The sequence below is a fragment of the Malus domestica genome, chromosome 16 (genome assembly GCF_042453785.1).
Source record: "Malus domestica chromosome 16, GDT2T_hap1".
Lineage (NCBI taxonomy): Eukaryota > Viridiplantae > Streptophyta > Magnoliopsida > Rosales > Rosaceae > Malus > Malus domestica.
This window is the reverse complement of record NC_091676.1, coordinates 5834597-5859113: the sequence shown is the minus strand read 5'-3', so window position 1 is coordinate 5859113 and position 24517 is coordinate 5834597. Positions and strand designations below refer to the sequence as shown.

At 36.2% G+C, this 24517-nt stretch overlaps 3 protein-coding genes across 7 annotated transcripts; 1 reads left to right on the top strand and 2 right to left on the bottom strand.

The window, feature by feature from the left end:
• Window positions 1-1776: 1776 nt before the first annotated feature.
• LOC103402967 (uncharacterized) lies at window positions 1777-5344 on the bottom strand. Its single transcript, XM_008341757.4, has 7 exons — window positions 4794-5344; window positions 4432-4572; window positions 3980-4345; window positions 3255-3497; window positions 2898-2990; window positions 2492-2692; window positions 1777-2391 (listed from the first exon to the last, which is right to left on the bottom strand). Exons 1-7 carry the CDS (start codon window positions 5115-5117, stop codon window positions 2179-2181), a joined length of 1581 nt encoding a protein of 526 aa, XP_008339979.3. The 5' UTR covers window positions 5118-5344; the 3' UTR covers window positions 1777-2178.
• Window positions 5345-5819: 475 nt separating this feature from the next.
• Window positions 5820-8701, bottom strand: LOC103402968 (uncharacterized). 5 transcript variants are annotated; one of them, XM_008341758.4, is made up of 11 exons: window positions 8552-8701; window positions 8130-8243; window positions 7896-8014; window positions 7756-7802; window positions 7553-7653; window positions 7239-7326; window positions 6992-7100; window positions 6649-6820; window positions 6450-6521; window positions 6243-6356; window positions 5820-6149 (listed from the first exon to the last, which is right to left on the bottom strand). In XM_008341758.4, exons 1-11 carry the CDS (start codon window positions 8651-8653, stop codon window positions 6042-6044), a joined length of 1146 nt encoding a protein of 381 aa, XP_008339980.3. In that variant the 5' UTR covers window positions 8654-8701; the 3' UTR covers window positions 5820-6041. The 5 variants fall into 5 exon arrangements, with proteins under 5 accessions (XP_008339980.3, XP_008339982.3, XP_008339981.3 ...); XM_008341760.4 differs by having other exon boundaries at window positions 5820-6021; XM_008341759.4 differs by having other exon boundaries at window positions 6649-6772.
• A 7621-nt stretch (window positions 8702-16322) lies between these two features.
• LOC103402970 (two-component response regulator ARR5) lies at window positions 16323-17794 on the top strand. Its single transcript, XM_008341762.4, has 4 exons — window positions 16323-16720; window positions 16810-16889; window positions 16978-17126; window positions 17270-17794. The coding sequence occupies exons 1-4, from the start codon at window positions 16564-16566 to the stop codon at window positions 17601-17603; spliced, it is 720 nt and encodes a 239-aa protein (XP_008339984.3). The 5' UTR covers window positions 16323-16563; the 3' UTR covers window positions 17604-17794.
• Window positions 17795-24517: the final 6723 nt, after the last annotated feature.

Sequence of the window (24517 nt, the reverse complement as noted above, 5' to 3'; positions counted from 1 at the left end):
TTTGGACTCCACTGGATCAAGGACAAGTTCCACAAGACTACCGGAAAACAGTAGGGGCTAGGGCTACCTAGATGCACAGCTTGATCATTCTCTGATTTTGTGACCATTTCTTTGTTGTTTTTGTTGTATATTTTGTGCACAGATTTGATTGTTCATACTCCGGTTAATAAATGATTTTTTTATTTGTATTGGAAGAGGAGTAAGGATTCATGGTTTTTATATAACTTTTACTCGGTTTAAGCTTCAAATATTTTCGTTTAATTTGTTTAATTCTGGATCCTAAACAATTGTACTTGATCCATACTACCTAATTCTCTCAACCTTAGATCAAATCACAGTTCATCTATCGTCTCAACCATTCGTCGTCTCTCTAAGCGTGATTATTCAATTAGTTGGAAAATCTCATGTGCAACTCCACCGATCAAACCCATATGTCATTTTGCTACTTAAAGTTAAGGACAATATCGATACTGGATTGGATTAAGTAGTGATCTACCTTGCTCCGATGCACATGTGCAATATTCTATGCATATTGCTGCAGCTAGTACGTACCTGCATGCTGGAGGAAGCTGGAAATGGAGACAAAGAAGAAGACGAAGAGAGTTCAGACTCTTTTTTTTAGTTCGCAATAACAAATATATCATTAGCCAGATATGAAAACCAATTTACATCGGCTGTTTTGTTTATTTAACAAGTGATTAAACATAATTTAACATTTCATTGGTCCTCTGTTCACTTCGTTATCACGTCAAATAATGAAAGTCCTGTATATTCTACTATTCAGTCTAAATCCATATCCAAAAAAAAAAAGATTTAAAAATAAATAACGTTATCTGAATCTGAGGATTGTCCTTCCAAGCAAATTCCTGGTTCGTCTGTTTGTATTTAGATATGCTTTTGTTGACTTGTAGCTTCGAAAAAGGAACTATATTTCAACTCCCTCCCCCTCCTTCCAAAAAGGGAAGCTTCCACCAGGCCAGAGGTGGCAACTACGACTGTCCCATAACCAGAGCTTTTAATTTATTACAAGAAGGTTCAACGATATCAGTTATTTACTTGTGTGGAAAGAAAGTTCTTCTGTTCCTTTGAGCTGTGCCTCTTTCCGGTTTCTTCTGTAACAAGATTTTGTGACCGTGATTTCAGGCAGACATATGCATATATATAAGGACCAGCCCTCTCACAGCCAAAATGATTACTTGGCATACAAGCAAATTGATTCCCATATTTTGATTTCCTGAATCCCAAGAAAACTCTTATTCTGCATCTCAATTGAGTGCAGATAGAAGAGTGTCCATGGAATCGACTAGGCCGAATCGGACGAGCGCAGATCAAGGGGCCGGCAGCAACCAAGACACAGCTCCTGTTTCCGACACCAAGGCGAGCTCCGGTGAAGGCGCCAAGGCTAGCCATACTAAAAAAGTGGAAGAAGGGTTTGAAAGAATAAAAACCGCGGCATCAATTGGTATGAATAGGGTTAAAATAGTAGGTCATTTGGGCATCAATTGGATCAAGGGCAAGTACAAGTCAAGCCGAAAGCAGTAGAACCAAGCAACAATCGTAGAAAGAAATCCTCCACAATTCTTCGTTATTGTCCTTTTTTATCTCCTTCTATCGGTTTGTTGTGTTTTACGTACATATTTGCGCGATCACAGTTGGTGGATTTCTTTGTCTCCAAATCATGCTTCGATTCATTTTGCTGTTAAAACTTGTTCCTAACTGAATTTCCAATAGTTGAGGAAGGAACCCTCTTGGGTTTCCCGGAGAGATTCTTGAGCGTAAACAGAAGCGTGCGACGAGAGATAGGAAGCGAGAAACGTATTCCCGCTTGCATGGTAGAATTTCTCGACCGCACATCAAACTCAAAATAAATAGTTTTGAGTATCTATGGAACTTACAAACTATACACTTCCAAACATTTTATATAACAAAGTTTGTAAACATGTCTCCTTGCGTGTTCCACAATTTATGTACATTTATTTAGCTAAAGTGAAACAACACAGGCATTTCTTTCCTTGTTTCACTTTAGCTAAATAAATGTACATATATTGTGGAACAAGCAAGGAGAGAAATGCCTGTTTCCTCACTCGAATGTGCTACGAATTTTTTAATAGATACCTGCATCTTGATAAATTGTCATACCTACCTACGTGGGAGGTACAAATCTAGTGGAGTTGGGATTTAGCAACGAGTGGGTCTGTCGTAAGTAGGAGGTAGGGAGGGGCAGTGCTCGTTCATGTTAGCGTACGGCTCTAATGTGTTATATAGAGGCAGTTCCATCCGGTATTCACCAAGGATCTGGCAGAATGGGAGCTTTTCGTCCTTACCGTTGCACCAACTTGGCAAGCGGGTTTGGTTATCCTCAAAAATCTTAAGCATGTATGCATCACGAATCTGCGAGCAAGTATAATAAAAACCATGTCATATGTAGTAATATTGGTATAGCGCACTTATGAAAGTGAATGAAAATAAATTTAAGTGCAAAGTGACTTACAGTGAACTCAGTAACTTGAATAGAGTTGGAAATAGGTCCGAAAATCCCGGCTTCTTTATACATTGCAAGAATAAAAGCAACGCATGTGGTAGATTTTCCATCGCTATATACCCATTCATCTTGTTCAGGAATTGTAAGCAAGTGATCAAAGGCCATTTCGCGACTTTCAACCTCAGCTAGAATCTCATACAGGTCCAAACCCTACGAGGAAAAACACAGGTGAAAATACAGAAACGATTCAATATGAAGCAAGTAGATAAAATACTTGAATAAACTTGGAAGATGATTAGAATTCCAAAAGCAGACCTCTATCCTTCATTTCTCAAAAAAACAACAGAAGTAAACTGTACGGCGTATGATGTGAAATAACATGATTTAATAGCAACCTCAAGTGAAGCACAGTTACCTCTGTACCAAGCCGCTTGTTGAGAGCCTCATTCCACATATTTGCAGCATATGCAGGCTGCATTCTGGTCCACATAGACATGACTGAAACAACCTGAAAACAGGAGTTCTGATTAGAATACAAAACTCAATAAAACCAAACACGCTACACCCAAAAAACCATACATACCTACGTAGTAGTATGTGGATAATAATCATAATAAGCATTATGAAGCTTGTGTGTGTGTGTGTGTGTGTGCAATAACAATATAAAATAAACTGACGACCAGCACAACGAGACCGTGCTTCATTTACAAACAATTTCTATAATGCTTATTGTACTACACCCCATAATTTTTTAGAGAAATAAATGCCTTACCAAGTGAGTATCAAGAGGAGGAGGAAAGTTGTCGGCCATGGTGTCAATCCAGCTAAATATCATGTTGTGATAACCATATGGCTTCCCTGACATGCTCCGAACATACTCCCATGCTGCAGTAGAGTTGAATTTTGCACGCACCTCTGGATGCAAGGGAAGCAAGGCTATTTGTGGATTAGAGCTATCCTTGAGTGTCAACTCCCACCACTCATCCCATGGAATCACTGCTATAATTTCTTCACCCTGCAATATTAAATTATTAATAAATGTAAAATCACCAAAAAGAGAAGAACTAAGCACAATAACTCTACAAAAAGAAAAGAACTAAGCAAAGTTTAAAATAATTAAGAATCTGTGCAAGATTGTCATATATTTAATTTTGTCCCTAAACAAACGCTCATCATATGTTCATCACTACAATCCTGATTCAACTATTATTCCACTAAAGGCAAGAACCAAAACATTTAGCTTAATTTCTATTCCTAATCAATCCCAAACACATGAAATGAGTTGCTTGCGTAAGCATGTACTCAATTGAAAATAAGGTATAAAAGGCAACAAAGAAACCTACACCATAAAATCCAGACCCAACAAGCAAAAGGAAAACATGAAATGTACGTAGTGATGTTTATTTACTAAAGCTATATACCATTACAGTGGACTTGTGCCATACTATCCCTTAACATTTTAACCACTATGACCCACAAAGGTTCTTGATGTGATACCTTTTCATTCTCGTGTCCTGATTCACCAACCCATAGGTTGCCCATCTCATCCTTCAAGCACACTGCTGTATGGCCAGCAAATGCTCCTGTTACCCATTTTTCCAATGTCTCAAAACCGCCCCATCTACCACGGATCTTTGAAACTGCTAGAAAATCACCAGTATGAACATCTGTAGGATTTATAGTTGTCTGCCATGGGCGAGAACGTTTTTCAAATGTTGCACCCATGTGCTTCTTCAAAAAATCCAAGTTTGCACTTTGACCCCAAGCAGTGTTGGAAAACAGAGGCAAAACATCTATTAAAGACAGCATCGTCCCCAGCATCCCTGATGGCATGAGAAACACGGAGACCCCATGCTGCTTTACCTGCTCAACAGTCATCAGTGTGTCAACTCGAATCAAACAAGTTTTCCTAGCTTATTCAAACAGATTACGGATATGAATGCACATACATATTCCAATTCTGCAGCCTCTTCCCACGAGTCGAATTTCAACGTATGTTCTCGGGCAGAGAAGTAGTAATCCCATGTAATCCGATATGGTGTTGCAAAAACATAAAGATCCATACAGGCCCAGCTGTGTGCCTCAGAAGTCTGCAGATTAACAAATTTGATAAAACCAACCCCATTAACCATAAAATCTACAATAATTTACAGCTCAAAGTTCAAACCAAGATCTCAATAAACTGAATTCAGCTAAAATTTTACTCAATTCAAGATAAAACCAATAAAAAAGCATTCAATTATTCAAGTACCCACATAAAACCTAACAAATTTCAAATCAAATTTAAAGGAACAAAAGCAAAAGATGGAACCTTTAGATAAAGAACGCCGCCTCCCAAATCGGGTTTGCCCCGATCGCCTTCGGTGAACTCGAGCCGGGCCTGGTTACCGGAAAAGCAAGCTCCATCCCATTGAATCGAGCTGTTGTCCGGAGTCACCGACCCAATAAAAGAAGGCAACAAATCCACAGCACTATGGAAATTGTTAAGCACCGGCCACGATATCTGCCTCGGCAGAACCGGAAGCACGTCCTTGATCCTAAGGGGCACCTTCAGAGCGTCCCCAAATCCTAATACCAACCCTAGAAAGCATAACAGAAGTAACAGCAGCCGTGGTGTGGGAGAGAAGGGAGACATTGATCGGATTGATGGGATTTTCCGGGCGGGAAAATCTTAACCCTAACCCTAGAATTTGGGGACGTGAAGAGAAGTCGTTGGTCAGAGGTGGTGATTATCCATGTTCCTTGTTGGAAATTTTTGGAATTTTGGGTTTTTCATTGACCGACGTTAGCTTTTGTTTTAAAAGGTAGTTCGGACCGCCGGCTACGTTCTGTTATGTCCGTTGGATGATTAGTAGAAACGACACCGTATGCTTCACATTGCACTCTCCGTCTCCCTCAAAACTTATGTTTTTGCCTAGTGAGGTCCGTAAGGAGAAATTTTTCCATGTTACCGGAACACAGATTGTACATCACGTATATTTATATAAATGGTGAAAAATTGTATTTTTTAAGTTATTAACTTTTTAAAACACATGTCTCACCATTTGTATAACGACATATGATGTACCATCCTATGTTACAGTCACATTGAAAAATCTCTCATCCGTAAAGCAAGCGGCCGTCTAAAATTCAATCGTGAGAATCAAGAATAATGACGCGTTGTTTGAAAATTATGATCGCGGAAACTAATAAAAGAAACACGCGCACCATTTTAATCTAAAAAGCTAAAAGAGAAATACATTAAGCCCCGAGTTTGGTCGATATGGTGAGGGTGGGAAGGAGAGATCGAGTTAGAATTACGTGAGGTCAATTGCGTTAGATAATTTTGACAAGAATGTACAACATCAACCAAGCTCTAACTGCAATAAATAGATATTTACATCATCAACTGAACTTATACAATTTTGTCAAATCTCTTGACTGTGATATATCACACAATTTGAAGAAAAAATCATCACGAAATGGGTTTCGTCAACCTTGATAACTTGCCCTCCTTTTCGTCAAGAGACGCGGCAGACTCATTTGAAGCAGCCGGCGATCTACAAAACAATGTATGATTTTAGACCCACCAATTTGACATCCCGTAGAGGAAGCAATTCGAGTAGCAAGGAAGAACAAGAACACTGTCTTCCACCACCATCGGCTGCCTAAACGGATTTAACTGAATCTACATGGCAGAGGCATGGATTTTGGTATGATCAGATTAAGCAGCTATGGTTTAATGCCAGACTATAATAACAGTTGAGTAAGGTTAACATACAGGGATATTGAGAGGACGGCCAGTTATGCTGCTTATGCAACGAGCTCCAAGATGACAAGCTTCTTTGCAGTAATCGGAAAAAACTGCTGGGATGTTCATATCCTTTATTAGCTCCTGAAACACCCCGCCATGCAACCAACAAAACTAAGAGAGAAGGATTAAAATAAAGGAACCAAAACAAGAGACGATTTGGTATCAAAAACTGACAATAGTCGGTAACCAGCTTGAATAGGCCGCAATTCCTGCATTTGGAGCAATGACTAAGTGAGGTGATGAATCCTACACACATTAGAGAAGTCATGAGAAGTCATGAGAAACCACAAAAAGGAAAACCGATTAGGCTAAAGGGAAAACATATGATCCTTAGCATGAATTTATGTCCATAGAAAGAGATAAAGTATATAACCTTAGTTATATCCATGTAACGGTCATGATAAAAGCCGCTTCTAAGTTGCAATGTTACTGCTGAAGGTTCACTAGTATGTACATCCCCGCTGACAGTCTTACTTGAGGATTTACAAATGCAATCTCTATCAATGCAATGTGCATAATCAGACAATGTGATCATCTCGCCATCTCTATCCATCTCAAAGAGGCCAGGGAGAGTCAAACACGAATGAGAGATAATTTCATGACAAAAGTGCAAACACAAGCAAGCAACCCTTGTTTTATCTTCATGAGTGAAGTTCAATTAAAAACGAATATAAATGAATACAAAGTAAAACATCATTTCAAACTGTAGTACTGACCTATGCTGTGGAATCAAAGGCCCAATAAGCTCTAAATGCACGTTCCTGTTAGGGAAAAGCGCACGCAACTCTGAGAAGAGAGAAAGCTGAAGAAGCTCTTTCTCAGGGCCTGACCAAGTTCAGATCATGAAAGAAATTTCAATATAACAAAGATAGTAAACCATAGATATCAAACCCGACAACCTACAGGATGACTATCCAAAATTTGAATTGGTCGCAGAGTTAGAAATTTGAAGGAAACACATACCAAGATAATGTATGTACAATTTCTCGCTGATTCCAGAAGTCCAGCTTCCCAAACCAGCTACTTGAGTGGCGTAGTAAATTGTAAGAGGCTTAAATGAAAGACCAGATGTTAATATTTAGACACAAATCCACATATCCAAAAACAAGCAGGTCTACAGCATTTAAATTGGATGGGAGCAAAACCTAAATTAGGCTTCCATGTACTCAAGACAATTAGGTATCTTTCCTTAATATGCATTCTCCCAACTGTTTACAAATTGTTCGGGTTTGATTTTATACACAAATTCTAACTCTCAGCTAACACACCTATCATACCCAATGGAGAAGCAATGCAACAGGTGAATGCAGCGGGATGGACCTCCACTCATAGTACTCCTTCCAACTGGTTAAACACTCTGATATCATAACTGAAGGTTCTGCATGTTGATATTATAAATAGAGGGTTTGCAAGTGTATGTCATAAATCTACAAACATAAACTTCTCTTGAATTATCTTAGTAAGATGAACAAGACGATACCAGTACAAGGGCAAAAGGTATTCGAGAGATCCCAAGAACTATTCAACCTGCCAATGGAAAAATATGAAGGACCGGAATTAGAATCAACGTGGAAAACGATCTAATAAAGAGAAATTCAGATGTACCAGGCAGAACGAAACCTTAAACAATCAAACGAAATAACTGAATCCCCGCAACAACATTCATACAACCACATTCCCATTTGATGGACCCCTCTTTTTTCCAAGACTGAACACCTCGTCTCCTGCTTTTCACACACCTAACAAGATCACACCCGAAAGAGATATTATCAGTGACGACACTCGGATAGTAAACCAGCTAATAGAAACGACATTACTCATTGTTTTCCGTCTTACAAAGAAATCGTGGACTACCTGAACCGTAGCTTCTTCAGTAAAAGTGAATGGAAACTCATTCAAGGTGTCCATATGCTTCATATGTTGTTCTAACCTTCCGCACTCTTCTTTGTGCTCAGGCCAATGCGCAATCTAGGCCAAAAAGTTATATAGTAGGACGGGCAATCGCTTAAATTCAAAGAAAAGCAAACCAATTATATAAACTTTTCAGCTCAACTGCAATACAATTTTGTTGCGAGCAGCATTACCAAGATCAACACCCTAAACCCAACTCAACAAACAAATTAAACCAATTCATCCCTTCCACACAGGCCATTTCAGCACAAATTAAGACTAACCCAAGTGCTATTTTCTTAAATTAACCGTGATTATGCTGTGTGATTTGCATGAAGCAGAGAAAATCGAAGAGAAAGAGAGAGAGAGAAGGGAGAGAGAAGTACCTGGTGAGCTACGGCGCAGTAAGCGACGGCTCCACAGCGAGCACATCGTCTGGTGGGTGGGCCCGTGCACCGAGTACCCAGTCCCTTCCCGGCACACTCCATGGTTTCGCAGAAAACTCTGCTCTTCCTCTCTCTCTCTCTCTCTCTCTCTCTCTCGTTTGAACTTGGATACGTTTATACGGTACGAACTCCGGACTACGGACCTCGGACTGAACAATTATGGGCCTTTCGTACCCGACCCAATGGTAACTAAGCCCATTTAGTAATAAAGTTTGAAACCCTTGATATGTTTGTCGTGAAATTATTTTTGCCCTAAGCATTTTTAATAAAAATGTTTTTTTCGTAGTACGGCACCATGTTTGATAAATTTTAAACGATTTTTTTAACTCGGAAGTACTTTTAGCTTTCAGCTCAAACATTGTCATAAACACTTTTTAATATCTAAAAGCGTTTTTAGCAATTCTAAACAGATTAATTAGCAGTCGTTTTCATTCCCTTTTGAGAGGAGGATGAGTCAGTAAGCAAAAATACACATCCCACTTTTTTCTCTGCTTCCATTTCCATATGAAGGAATGAAAAATGGGGTTCGATTTTAGTTGCTGTTGTTAGATTCTGTGCTTTTGTTTTAAGCTTTGTGTCATTTTCCTAAGCATAAAAGCCAACCGCTGATTTGAGTGTAATTAGTTTAGTAGTTTAAGCATGCACAAACAGAACACTAACTTTTCCTACCAAAAACAAAAACCAAAAAAAAAAAAAAACAATTTGTATTAAAATCAACCCAAAATATATCCATTTATGAACATTATAGTAAAAAACCTTAGATCTCACTAGTGCCATCATGTTTGGTACAAATATTCTTGTGTGCGTCCAATGTATTGCGATGAGTTCGTTTGTATCAAGTAGTCGATAGAGTTTAGTGTTTTTGGTAGACAATAAATATTCTACTTTAATCTGATCTACTTACAAAGAGAAAGTTTGAACTCAAAGTGATAAAATAAAAAAAAAGTATATCCACTCCAATGGCGGATCCATTCATGAGATCAGATGGTCACGGGAACACTCGGAAGCTCGAAGAAGCGCATGTGAGGACCATGCAACGGTCTGGGCAGGTGGTGGAAGAGATAAGAGCATCATGGCTGTGCATATGATGTGCAACATAAACTTTGAACCAAGAAGAAAGATCCAATTTCAGACGAAGAAGAACACATAGAAGACTACCACGGGTTTGTTGTTATTGGACCTTAGTTCCAATGAAAAAGAAAAAGAAAATAACTCGCTCTCCACTTCCTACGTGACAAACTCCTCATTTTTCTTTTTTCTTCTTTTTAATTGTGGTCTCCAATCAGTTTGTGTCACCTAACATTTTAATTAATAAAGGGGTGATGTATTATTTAACCAATACTTTTTATACCGTATGTTTGACACCATTATTTCTAGTAAATTCACTATAAATTCATAAGAAATTTGAAAAACAATTCATAAAATACTACAAACTCGTAATCACTTGAGCTTTCATCTCTTACCGTCAAATTAACTAAAATACTAAAGCAAAAACTCTGACATTTTTCTACGTTGTATATTAAATAATAAACCTAATTAAATAAACCCAATATCTCAATTAGTGTTTTTTTTAAGTGTAATAGGCAATTATTTATATGATATATAATAAATTTATTTAAATTCGCCTAGTTCGTCTAGGTCCTGTCTAGGCACAGAGGCGCTACACCTCAGCCCGTCACCCAACTAGCACTTAACATACCTTAATTAGGACCACCCAATACTAAAATTCTGAATCCGTTACTAACCCACTCTATCAAGAGTTTACGCGAACGTTTGCTTGGTGCGCATTGTTTATTTAAATAAAATTGCCAGCCTACCACACGATGTTTTCACCCTTGATTGTTCAGCAGCACCTTCCCTAAACGCCATTGGAATGATGAGATTCCATTTTCCTAATCTTATTAATCAATAATATTTATATTCCCATAATCTCCCATTCCTCAGTTGAGTCAATTGTCCCTCTCAAATCTTCCTTTTGTGGTTGGAAAAAAAAAAGAAAATTTGTTCTCATTGCCTGTTTGGTAAAGAGAGATCCATTGCTCCAATAAATAATTTGCTCGTACAAGAACAAGATATAACAACAAAGAAAAAGATGCCACAATCCCACTCGTATTACAAAAAGTGAGATGCCATATCTTTAAAGAAAAAGAAGGATCATTCACACCGTGATTCTCCTTTTTACCTCCAAAAGTCACGTATGAAAGTAATTTCTAGATATGCATCTTCATTAAGTATTATAAATAACATTTGTAGATAAAAACTTTTCTCGTTAGGGTAAATAATATATTATTTTTACGAATGAAGTGTAACGCGTATGTCTTTTTTTTAATGTCATTTGAAAGTATTTTTAATCTTTTCAAAATCAATGTCAAGCAAACCAAAAATTCTACAACGGCCTCGTTGCATGAACCGATAACTATAAAATCAACGATCATGGATACTAATCTATGGTATGTTTCGGTTCATAATAAAAGAAACTTGAAAAAAAAAACAATTATAAGTATGAGAGATGTGTTTCAATTGTGATTAGTTTTCAACCTTAATTGCATGACCGAATATGCCTTCATAGATCTATTTATGGTGAACTACATAGTTAAATAGTGATCAATTGCTACTTAGAATATCTCCAATGAAAATATCAAATGTAAATTGGAAGGGCCATGTGGCAATGTTTTTTTTTTTTTCTCAACTCAAATAATTTTTTATTAGGACCCACTTCAAAACAAATCAATAAAAATTAATTTTCATAATTTATATTTAGTACAAACATCAGTTATAATTTGACATAGAGTAACATATTGATTAGAGTTTAAAATTTGACATCCCCTTAAAAAATACTCGATTATCCATTATCTTTATATTCTCGAGCAAACCCGACCCGATTGATGGAATTTGGGACAATGGCGAGTTGCAACCCCACATGATCAACGATCTTTTGATAATCAAGTAAAGGTCTCGGGGCAATATAATTTTGTGGGACCTAATTGATGCCCTAAACATTAAAATTGAGATTAAGTTTGACTAAAATGAAATGCAGTATTATTTTAATTGACTCTAATTGTAAAAGAGAGGTCGTTTAATGGAAATGGCTTTCATGATTACGAAGTCAACCAATTCTTAAAAATACCTCTTTCCAAATTCAAGGCGAAGATTTCAAGCCATAATTTAAGACAACTTAGCAATGAGGGGGGGTCTAAATGCATGTATCTACTTGGCTAGTAGTAGTTGGAATATGCATCCTATACAATTTTAAATAAATAGTTAGAGGAAGAAGATCATTCGTCTTAAGCCCGAGTTTTTTAATAGCTTGGATGCGCGTAACATGTCGATTTGGGATTTTGTCGGCGAATTATACCTTTAACTTTCTTATCACGGATAATATTAAGGAGATTAACTTTTAAAATTAAATCTTGTAAACTATATAACATAGTTGTTGATAATTAAATTATTACTTGAGTGTTGATTAACGTGCTTAATGCCTACTAATGACACATCATGTGGTTTGCAAAATTAGTCTAAAAAGTTGGTCTACTTATCATTACTTTTTTTTATAATAAGTTTATGAAAACATTACGTGCTAATAATTCATCAATAGAGAAACCGATTACAACATGATTACGATAACGTGTCAATTGGGTGCATTTTCTCTGGTGACCAAATCTTTGATCTAGATAGATTAAAGGATAACAAGCAATAATAAATCTTCTAAATAGTCACCATAAGAAACAAACAATAACACCTACACAATAACCAGCAGGGCAAATCTACCACAATAGATTAATGGTGACATATTCAAAACCGATTAAAACACAAAGTTAAATTGCTAAAAAGCGAGGCCACATAAATTGCTAGGCGGCTAAAACAAACAAAAATCACACTAATTCAAGGAGGAAAACACCATTTGGGATCATCTCCATAGTGAAAAAAAGATACGATAGTCTTGATATCTGCAACTTTGCCGTATAGATCCACAACAATCATGGCCAAGCAAGGAGAATCCTCACTAATCTAGCCATGGAAGGCTACTTAGCTACTTCGTGGGTCTACAACATTGTTGAATCAATAAAGATTCACATCAGTTATGACCAATGAACTCCATTCAAACATGGAGTGTTGCTTACAAAATGTGGGTAAAGAGATAGGGAAGGGGAGGCGTGGGTGGTGAAGGAAGAAGAAAAAGTTTAAAAGGAAGAGGAAGGAAGGTTGTTGCCGGACTCCAAGCCGTAACAAGGGTCCAATGACCAGAGAGAAAAAAATTAAGATTTTGTGTTTTTGTCGCAAAAAAAAAGGGAGGAGAGAATCCGCATAGATGGCAAAACCACAAAATGATGCGCACGTGAACAACTGTAACTAACACATCACAAATTAATTGAAGTATCAACAACTTAGTGAATGTTTGGGTAAACTAATGAAGTGTGCCAAATGCTGGGCTGAAATTGTGCCACACGTTGGACCATAATCGGATGACACCGAGGGAGCTGGGATTCTGATGACAACAATCAAATCGTTTGCCCAACAATCCGCACTGGCTAGCTGTAAATATATACATATATTTTATATTTATATGTATGTGTGTGTGTATGACTACGAGAGAGATGGGAAATCAATCTCGGAAAGACAATACGAGCGATGACGATATTTGATGATATCCCAAAAGATTTGATATGCAGTGTGTGAAATTAAATTTTGAATTTTGGAAGCAAAAGTCCAAGCATTAGAAAGGGTAATGTTGGGTCCCACCTCCACATTATTTTGGGACTCCCAAATCTCCTCGATTCTATTTCTTGTCTCGTTGCCTTAAACAATAAACACCAATTGTTGGGAAATTTCGCAAAATATTACTTCTTTTAAGAGGAATGTTGAGAGAACCTTCTCAAATTAGGATTTTTATATACTTTCGTCATCTTACCGTTTAATTTTAATTTTCGTAACATTATAAAATATTATGTTAAAAATATAAGATGACATAGGATTTGCAGATAATCATTTTTTTAAAAGTCCCACTAGCATTTCTCTTCTTTTAAATTGTGGTTTCATGATCATCGGGATTACACACAATAAAAAGCAACTTTTTGATTTTTCTATTTTCTTGAGTTTTTTTTTAAAAATAAATTTGATTTTATCTGCATTAAGATTGAGAGAGTGGGTCAAACTTCATAATCGATCATTTATAATAATTTAGTTTTAATTAACATAGCCCAACGTTTGGTACACTTCATTAGTGTACCCCAAGCATCAACTAAGTGGCCTCATGTGACATCCCACATTACCTAGGGGAGTGGATTCTGTAAGCTTTATATGTATATTCTCATCTCTGCCTAGCATGAGGTATTTTGGGAGCTCACTGGCTTTGGGTTCTATCGAAACTCCGAAGTTAAGCGAGTTCGCGCGAGAGCAATCCTAAGATGGGTAATCCACTCAGAAGTTCTCGTATAAGTTCCCAGAAACAAAATCGTGAGGGTGTGGTCAGGGCCAAAAGTAGAAAATATCGTGCTACGGTGGAGTTAAGCCTGGGATGTGGTGGGGGCCCGAGCGGGGATGTGACAATTTGGTATTAGAGCCAATCTATGGTCGGAAGTGTGCCGACAAGGACGTCGGGTTCCTAGGGTTATGGATTGTGACATCCCACATCACTCAGGGGGAGTGGATCATGTAAGCCTTATATGTATATTCTCATCTCTACCTAGCACGAGGCATTCTGGGAGCTCATTGGCTTCAGGTTCTATCGGAACTCCGAAGTTAAGTGAGTTCGCGCGAGAGCAATCATAGGATGGATGACTCACTAAGAAGTTCTCGTGTGAGTTTCCATAAACAAAACCGTGAGGGTGTGATCGGGGCCCAAAGCGAATAATATCGTGCTATGGTAGGGGCCCAGGTTGGGATGTGACACCTCATATATGAACTGTGAACTTGTGTATGATAATTAAAAATCGTTTGATAAACATTTGTTTTTATTTAAAATAAAAAATTATTTTTGGAATTTTTCGACTAATAACAATTTTTAATTTTTTAAAACCTACAAACTGAAATAATTAAGAAACAAACCTTCAATAATCATATTTTTATAATAGTTATGACAACCCAAGTGATGCCAATTAATGTAATAGCAAGTGGTAAACTGTCATTAATGGTTAAATTCTTCATCTTCAATCGACTGTGTTCCAGATTGGAAACAAAGCGAGGACTTCAACTAAAAATCAAATACTCTTTACCAAATTAAATTATGAACCCGTTGTTAATCATTCACTTGAGTTAATTCTAAGTTCTTGAACACCTTAACCACAAAAATTGGTTAATGACAACGTTTAACCAATAGAAAGTAGTCAAAAAACCAATAGTAATATTATTTGTTAAGAAAAAAATGGAAAGGGGAAACGGAGCTTGAGGTAGCACGTGGAAAGAAGAGGTGTGGGCCCTGTGGGGACAAGCCAAGATTCGGGAGGAGATACTGCTTGCCAAGTTTTTTTATTATGCCAAATCCGTTTCATCAAATTCATCAATTCGGATCGTTGAAATTTGATCAAATTGTATTTTCTTTTCCTTTTATTACAACCTAACAAATTCACCAAGTTTTTTTAGTCATTTGATCAAATTTTAAGAATCAAGATTGATGAATTTGGTGGAAGGAATTCAAGAATGATCTCTTTCCTTTTATTACATTTACAACCCAACAAAACACTTTTTTTGGTAAAAAACCAACCAAAACACGGGGAAGCTCACCGGTCACTGTGTAGTCTGTACCAAACTCAACAGTCAACGCCACCGGCAAAACCCGGTCCCCTAATTTTTCCCGCGTCTTCGTGCAGCCGGTTCGGTACTCGCGTACCCGCCCAAGGTTTTGACGGTGCGGTCCTCCGCTGACCGCCGGTCAACACAGCCGCCCTGTCACTCCGCACAAACCCCGACGTTGACCATAATCTCGCTTTACATTAACCATCATTTTCTCGTCTCGATCACTATATCACTTTTTTAATTTTGTATGAATATTAAATCTCAACTGGTGAACAACAAAACAATTAAAGATTAAGAATACATTAGTGTGTTTTAAATTAGAGTAAAGTAGAGAGATTAAATTTGTAGGCTAAATTTTGTAAACTAAATGACATGGAAGTTGATGATTGAATTATTACTTAAGCGTTGATAAACGTGTTCATTTCTTTTTAGTGACACATCATTTAATTTGTAAATTTAGTCTATACTAAATTTAGTTTCTAAAGGGGTCATTTTCAACATTCAAGTTCGAATTCTCATTTATATAAAAAACGGAGGGCAAAAAAGACAAATAATCCTAAAAATACTCCTTAGTCAGAATCTTAAGATAAAACATTTAATTTAAAAAAAAAACTCAAACTGAAAAAATAAAGGAAGAGAATTACGAGTATAAAATAACAAAAATGTTATTCGTACATTCTATTTGTATCATTTCATTAATAAAGCTGGAATTCACATGCGTTGTCAAACATTACTTCCATTAAATATATGATATAAGTAATGATATAGTTTAAATTAATTTTAATGTAACTATCATGTTTTTTGTCAAAAAATAAAAAATCAACCACCTAACAAAGCGAATGATGATTATAAACGATAAAATTGATTATTCCAACAATTGAAAATCGAAAATGTTATTTGGACCCTTGATTAATTTTTCAAGGTCTGATTGGGAAGATGGCATCATAGTGGATTTGAGGATCTCAGCGTTTTGTGGATTAAAATTAAACAAATATTATAAAGTAGATTTTGAGATTTGTAAGAGAGAGAAAGATTTGATTTGGCGAGAGAGAGACCAATACTATATTAAGAGAGAGAAACCCACACACTCCGTGACGCAGACAGACAGACAACTTTCACCTCGCCATTTCTCTCCACCGTTTGTCCACTGTATAAAACTTCGGCCACAGAAAGCAGGGCAACCTTTGTGTTTTTTTTCTTCTCCGATTTCAATCCGGAAGATGGCGAGGAACGGTGCCGCTTCGTGGCGGAGGAAGTCGGAGAAGCTCGATCTCTCGCCGCCGTTGATTTCGGAAGAAGCTCACGTTCTCGCCGTCGACGACAGCCTCGTCGACCGCAAGGTCATCGAGCGATTGCTTAAAATTTCCTCCTGCAAAGGTAGAGTCCGAAAACACAGTTACATTTTCTGGAAACGTCGTCGTTTTTTTTGTTTTCTATGTTTTTGAATTGGACTTTTTTGGGTGAAGTGACGACGGTTGACAGCGGAAGAAGAGCTCTGCAGTTCCTCGGCCTGGACGAGGAGAAGAGCTCCACCGCCGGATTCGACGTAAGTTCCATCAACGGCTTCTGGTTTTCATCTCTTAAATTTCAATTATTTTCGAATAAAATTTTTGATTCTCTGTAATTATGTGCAGGGCTTGAAGGTGGACCTGATCATCACGGATTACTGTATGCCTGGGATGACCGGCTACGAATTGCTCAAGAAAATCAAAGAATCTTCCACATTCAAAGCAACTCCCGTCGTGATTATGTCATCCGAGAACGTTTTGGCGCGCATAGACAGGTAATTATTTCCCCCCAAAATTAATGTATAATTATCCAATTTTCTTCGCGTTTTTGCAATTAATTTGGATTTTTAATTTAAAGTTTGGGTTTTGATTTTCAATTTAAAATTTTGGGTTTTTTTTTTTTTTTTGTGTTCGGCAGGTGTTTGGAAGAAGGTGCGGAGGACTTCATAGTTAAACCGGTGAAGTTAGCAGACGTCAAGAGGCTGAAGGATTACATGACGACGGCGAGGGATGTCGGAGTGGAAGAGAGCGGTGGAGGAATGAACAAGAGAAAGCTACGCGAGCCGTGTGATCCGACGATTGCTCCATCACCGCCGTCCAGTTTTCCGTCGTCGCCGTCGTCGCCGTCGTCGTCCTCATCGTCTCCGTCTAAATCCCCGTCGCCTCCTTTGTCATCGTCGTTCTCGGCTCCGTCGTCGCCCACGCCGCTTGATTCTCCGATCCGACGGTTGAAAATGACCAACGCTGATTAGATCAATCGGACCCGATAGTACCGCAATCGCGCTTTTCTTTTTCGGGGCCAAACTGCAATTACCCGTTTTAACGGTTTTTGATGAATTACTTTCCTTTTTTGTTTTTTGTTTTTTCTTTGCCTTTGATTTATTTTGTTTGTTTATATGTGACTATGAGTTACAATATTAATACTACTAATTAACTGATTAAATTTCTGATGTTCAACTATATTTCGAATTACTGAATATGTGGTTTATGGTAGTTTTACTAAAAACAATGAGTTATCGGTTTGGTTGGATCCAATTTCTAAATTTTCTCAAAAAAAAAAAAAAAAACGAGTTAGGATAAGAAAATAGTGTCCGTCCATGAAACCTAAATTCAAATAAAAATAGAGAATCTTAATGAATGAACATTCATGAGATTGTTTATTTTTAACGTAGAAGACATTTTTACTTTAAAAAATAATTTCTGATACTATTTATTTACAATATATTTTTGTCATTTTGGTTAAAACTCATCGTATTCAAGTCATTTTCATAAAAATAATACTATAATCACATATTTGTATTATTATTAACATATTTTTAATAGAGATGAAATTCACAAGCCTATCTTTATAAGAAACATGGTACAGAAATACGATAAATGTAGTACTATCATATTCAAATATCTCTCCATGTGTATTAGAATAACTTTGAATATTGCTTTGTTAAAATAAAGAAATTGTAAGCAAGCATTAGAGAATGTAAATTGGGAAGGACACTACTTGACTGCCGGAGGTTCAGAAGCAACTCCTGTTGATATCCAACCACATTTGAGCACGAGTTTAATCAGGGTTTACAATTTCAATTATTTGAACACATGTCCGAATGTAATTGGTTATCAACAGGAGTTGCTGCTGAACTTTCAGCAACCAAGCAGTGTCCAATTGGGAAATGTTAGCTTTGCTTCAAAGTTGAGAGAAATAAAATTTAAGAAAATAGAGGGGAGGAGAAGAAGAAAAGGGGGGTGTATGCATTGCACGGCGTGGGGATTGGAAGGTTGAAATGAATAGAGATATGGTTTTGATTTGGTTGAGTTGGAGAGATAAGCATGCAAGATCATGTCTGGTAGAAAGAATATTGGAATGGGATTGTGAATGGACGTGCTTGAAATGCCCTTCCTTTTGGGAGGGACTTTCTCTAGGACCCTCCCCTTGGGTGGGGGACCCTTTCCTGCCCCTTGAGCTCAACTCCAGTGTTTTTTGTCTCTCTGTCTCTTTGGAAGTGGCATGCTTATCATATTCTCTGCTCCCAAACCTCCATAGTTGTTATTTGAGTTGACACCCACTCATGCTCCACATGCTGACTACATTTTTCACTTTTTAATTTTGAGTCCTAAAATTTGGAAAGGATCGTCTCCGGATTAGTTTCTTCCACCTAATTCATCTAATCAATATACTCGGATCTTTAAAATTTGATCAAATGGTTAAAAATAGGAAATCTCTTTAAAAATTATAATAACTTTAGTTGTTGGATCAAATTTCAAGGGTCCGGATGAGTTGATTAAGTGGAAAGGATCCGAAGATGATCCCTTTCCTTAAAACTTTGACATTGTATCGATTTACATCTGTTATATATTGAAGGGAGTCTTAACGAAACAATCCTGATACTATTCACTTTTAACGTTAAGGACATTTTTACTCTAAAAAGTCAATCTTGGTACTATTCACTTACAACACATTTTTGTCATTTTGGTTAAAACTCAAAGTTTTCAAGCCATTTTCATTAATTTTTTCTATTGAACTAATGTGTTTTATAGGCTACGTAGTCTAAATGTGGCTTAAATGTAAACTCAATTACAGATTTCACACTCATCATGTCATTAATTTAATAAAGATTTAGATAATTCATTAGACAAAACGTGTAAATTGATACAATTTCAAAAATTTAGGAGGGAATATGAGAAAAACAAATTTACTTATTTGAAACGAGAGAAGTCACAAATTAGAGAGGGGCTAAAAAGTAAAAATTCGAATCATTATGGTACTCATGTTCTAGTAAACACGTGCAGAAGTTTATTTTGATATTCATTCTATGTAAGTAAACACGTATATAAACAGTGATGAACATATGTATGTGAACTTGTATCCCATATTTATTAACAATAGTACATAAAATTTAAAAATTAGAATTGAATGGAAGAGATAATGTGACATATATAGGTGTGGCTAATCTTTGATAAAATATAATATGGACCCCACATGGGAAGGTGAGAGAGAGAGAGAGAGAGAGAGAGAGAGAGAGAGAGAGAGAGAGAGAGAGAGAGGATATTGCCGAGCTGTAGTTTTGTTTTTGAATCTTTTTTATTGTGAATCAAGAAAAAGAGAGGAAGCGGGTCCAGTGGTTGTCGCTCGTTTGCCTTTTGGTGCCACCAAAGGCATCTCCATCAAGGTGCCACCATAGCAACAAAAAATTAAATTTAATCAAGGAAAAATTGCTCTTAATTTACCCTTAAATATTTATTTTTAAGACTTTGGTAAATGCTATCAGAATGTGATTCGATATCCTAGTTGATAGGATGTTGACGTCTTAGGTTTGAATTTTCCCCTCCTGATAGTAGTAATTTTCTATAAAAAAAATAGGATGGTGCTATCTACACTACCATTTTTACATTTGACACACCCATTTTAATTTCCGACTGTCGGATCAAATGAAATGAAGAAAAATCAAAAGACGAAATTAATAAAGATGTGTGAGAGTCAAAGAAGAGTTTGTGTACAACACTACCCAAAAAATGACATCATCTTTTTTAATTTTTTTTTTCTTTTGCCTGTTGGTTATGTGTCAATGACTTTAAACCGTTGATTTAAGTGAGATTTGATGTGAAACCTCATGCTAACTTCGACTGCACCCATCTATGCATATAGACAAAAGTGGTTGGGCTTTCTCCCAAACCTAATTTCGGAACCATGATTTAAATGAAAAACTTGAGCACACTTGAAGAACATTTTATTTTTCTGATATTGGGAAATAAAAGAGAATAATATTATTGTCATGGTAGGTAGGTCCTTCTTCTTCAACTCATTGCATCTCTGGTTCGAATCCTCGTCTCCTAACTGCATAATATTGCTTGTAATCAAAGGAGTATGAGCCGGAGGTCGGTCCGGTCCATGTCGGTTTTTCGGTCTGGCAGTTTAAAATGCCCATCCGCTACCTTCAATCAACTCAGTCACAAGAAAGCGCTTTGCTTGAAGCAAGGCAAGCCCATGTCACCTTGTTATTTGCAAATTGGGCCGTTTTTAAATCTATGGGAAAATGGCCTATAAACCGCAATTAAACATAAAAAGCCAACCGGCCCAGCCCAAAAAATATAGACAAGTCCATAGAGAAAAACAGCAAAACATAAAGCCCATGTATGGAGGAGGCCCTAATCCGACACAAATTGTGAGAGAAAATACTAGGAAATGGTTAAACTAGAAGAAGTGTTTTTTTTTTCCTTAGCAATTTTAAGATTCAACACTATAGTTTATTAAACATTCTGATACCATGGACTCGTTTGGATGTGTTTTTAAAATGACTGAAAGCGCTTTTAGAGAAAATATTTTTTTGTTCCAAAAGCATTTTAAGTTCTTTCTGCAAGAAGCACTAGTAATGTGCTTCTTCCAAGAAGCACTTTAAGTGCTTTTCCATAATTTATTTACATTTTTATAAAGAATTGGTTCCAAAAATATCTTCAACCCTTTAACACTATAGTTTACCGCACACTTACATCTTTTTTTTCACAACTGTTTATTCCCACAGCACAATAGAAGCAGTTTTGAAAAAAATTAAAAACACACAGCAATTCCGAACTCGACCTTAATGTCTTGGAGGAAAGCTGTATATTTGTCCCGAAGCTATGGTCATACAATGGAAGGAATAAAAAGACTCTTTTATCTTTTTAATAATGGCCGATCAATAGACATAATAGGATAAAAAGCAAATCAAGTTATAATTGTTGAGATCATTGCTATAAGTAGCCATTTTGAACATGCTTCATTTGCTTTACTCATCTTCTTCAGAGTTGGAACATTTGTTTCAAGATATTTTTTCTTGTATTAATCCACATTTTGATGCTCAAGGAAAAGTTGGAATATTCCACAAACTTGAAGACAAAAATGGGTGAGAAATTCCTACTCATCTTTTCTTCCTAAAGTAGACTTGAATTTCATATCATAAAATACAAATCAACCTCTCAACATTCCCCACTTCTTTCTCTAATTTTCTCCAACATATATTTAAAAATATTTTCAAACATCTCATTGACTTTACCTGTGATAGATTTTTCAGCGTGATCGGAAGGAACAACGCCACATGTCTCTATACAAGTGGTGAGATACTTGTGTTAGAAAATTAACAACATAAAAAATAATTTCCATCTATTTATATAATGTCAAGTGATAAACTATTCGTGTTCCGAGCACAATGAAAAATTTATCCCACTCAGTTTCAAAAATTGAAATTCATAATATCACCTCTGACCCAAGCAAAAGTACTAATTACCTTAGATAAATTCAAATCTCATTTGAATACAATGTCTTAAACATTTTTACGATTATTCTTGCAAATATAAGCTAAAATCAAAATATTATTCTCATAAATTTCATTTAGATACGATGTTTTAAGCACAATATTTTTTTTTAGCTTCGAGAATGTATCTCACTTTGATCATCAATAATACAACGACCATTTGTCCTTAAAAAAAATCCAATTTTATTTCAAATTCTTGATTTAACCACCTCGGCGCAGAGTTTATCAATAACCCGGCACTGTTTATAAGGGTATGAGACGATACTTTATCCAGATCTATGAATCCCTCCCGAATCAAAGCGAGACCCCATCAAAATCTGCCACTTGTTTTTTTAGGGGTTGGGGAGAAATAGGTAATCAAATTGTGGGTTATTTTACAACCACCATGGACACTCACTTACGACAACGACCTCTAAAACAAAACAAAACAAAACAAAATAAGGCTTATTATATTAGCACTCCACAAATTGTTGAATAAACCCTACATACTTAATACACCTTACATTTATTTTTTCAATTAAAAATTATCTTAATACACCCCACTTCCTTCCCCATAATACCCTCACACCCTACATTCTTAATATATACCTTACATTTTCTATACACACCCCACATTTCTCAAATCTTATAACAGTCATTTTTTATTTTGCCAAATAATTTCAAACCATCTAAACTTTATTTTGCCGAATCATTTCAAATTGAATGATTTGAAAAAAAATGTTTAGGTTCATTTGAATGTTTTTTCAATATCAATAATAATGATTTTAAAGCTTTCGAAACACCGATTTCGTGTTCTATTCGTTAAAAATAATTTTTCTTAATCAACATGTTTGTAGTTTCATTGCTTAATCAACATGTTTGTAGTTTCATTGCTTAATCCACATGTTTGTAGTTTCATTACTTAGGGTTTTATTCAACAATGGAGGGTGTGAGGAGTTTTGAGAGTTGAAGTAGATAAATAATGCGTTAAAAGTTATTTTATTATTATTTTTAAACCTAATAAGGTCAAAATTGTTATTGCATAGTAGAATAAATAAGTCATTAATATTAAATTTTAATATGAGGTACATTCAACATTTTGTGGGATGCTAATATAAAAAGCCTAAAATAATCCAATGTCGTCGGTGAAATGAATTTGGTGAGCAACTATTTCTCTAATTTCTTCATCGTCTAGTCAAACCTACAAATTCGATTTCTTAATTTCAAATATGAAACCGAACTCGTTGACCAAATTATTTCGTCGTCGTTTGGTTTAACATAGTTTTCTTCTTCAACGCGTCAAAACTCAAATGCCTTTCGAACTGAACAAATCATTGGGGAAGGAAGAAAGGGATCGGGAAAGTTCCTTTCTCACTGACTTTGTTCGTTGATTTAACTAATCGTTAATTACTAGGTCGGGCAGGTTAAGTAACCTCCATTATATTTCATTAAAATATCATATAAAAGGTTAGGAACGAGACTTGGAGTTTCACCAAACATGTTGGCTTTATGCTCTAGATACAGTGGTGGATCTAGGATTTGAACTTTGGAGGTCTCAGTGTTAAAAGTCCAAGGTTTTTAGATAGAAACAGAGCGGAAGCGCGCAAAAAAAAATCAGTTTATTCATTGAGGCATTTCATTAGACACTTGGTAGGCTTGTTGTCGTCAGCCAAATCATGTTGTGCACGTGTCAGCAAATGTCGACATATGCCAAAACAATTTGATGAGTGATATCGAGATATTTTGTCTAGTGTTGTTGACACAACATGTTGAGATATCCCTAGCAAGTATTACGTCAAACACTTAGTAAGTATAAAAGGGATCTGTACCAAACATTTGAAGTGTCCACGAAAGACCTTCAAACAAGTACTACGTCTAAATGTTTTGGATGTATCTATTATTGATGCTACTTTCTTTGCAAACCAAGTTTGAACTTTCTTCTCATAGTTTAATTTTTTTTTATAATAAAAATGTTCTACACTAATTTATATAAAAGGAAGAGAGAGTATTTGAACATAAAACGCAGTGAATTGAAGAGAAAAACCGTAATTGAAAAACTGAATTCATTTTTCACTCAAGTTTACCAAGATCTATTGAACATAATTATAAAACCACACCATAATAGAAACAAAATTGGGTGATTTGGCACTTCAACAAGCTGTCCACAATTTCTGGTTTGAAATAGCAAACCTAACCTCCACTTTTCTCATTTGTTTAGTTAATTTTATGATTTAAAACCCTAATCTTGAATTACTAAAGCGTGGATTTGTAGTTAGTAGTGGGATGTGAACTTAATCCAATTTAGAAGCCTTTTTGAGTTTCAATTAAAAAATAAAATAAAAACAAAAAAGGGTTTTTGAGTGGTTGAATTATATACAAAAAAGCCCGGGAAGAAATTTTGGAAA

Excerpts from the sequence above, each read along its gene's own strand:
- LOC103402970 (XM_008341762.4), top strand. The coding sequence starts at position 16,564 with ATGGCGAGGAACGGTGCCGCTTCGTGGCGGAGGAAGTCGGAGAAGCTC. Across the intron at positions 16,721-16,809 it reads TAAAATTTCCTCCTGCAAAG|TGACGACGGTTGACAGCGGA; the intron begins GTAGAGTCCGAA and ends TTTTGGGTGAAG. Across the intron at positions 17,127-17,269 it reads GTTTTGGCGCGCATAGACAG|GTGTTTGGAAGAAGGTGCGG; the intron begins GTAATTATTTCC and ends TGTGTTCGGCAG.
- LOC103402967 (XM_008341757.4), bottom strand. The coding sequence starts at position 5,117 with ATGTCTCCCTTCTCTCCCACACCACGGCTGCTGTTACTTCTGTTATGC. Across the intron at positions 2,693-2,897 it reads ACAAGCGGCTTGGTACAGAG|GGTTTGGACCTGTATGAGAT; the intron begins GTAACTGTGCTT and ends TTTTCCTCGTAG. Across the intron at positions 2,392-2,491 it reads TTCAAGTTACTGAGTTCACT|ATTCGTGATGCATACATGCT; the intron begins GTAAGTCACTTT and ends ACTTGCTCGCAG.
- LOC103402968 (XM_008341758.4), bottom strand. The coding sequence starts at position 8,653 with ATGGAGTGTGCCGGGAAGGGACTGGGTACTCGGTGCACGGGCCCACCC. Across the intron at positions 7,803-7,895 it reads ATTTCGTTTGATTGTTTAAG|GTTGAATAGTTCTTGGGATC; the intron begins GTTTCGTTCTGC and ends TTCCATTGGCAG. Across the intron at positions 6,357-6,449 it reads CAAGCTGGTTACCGACTATT|GAGCTAATAAAGGATATGAA; the intron begins GTCAGTTTTTGA and ends GGGGTGTTTCAG.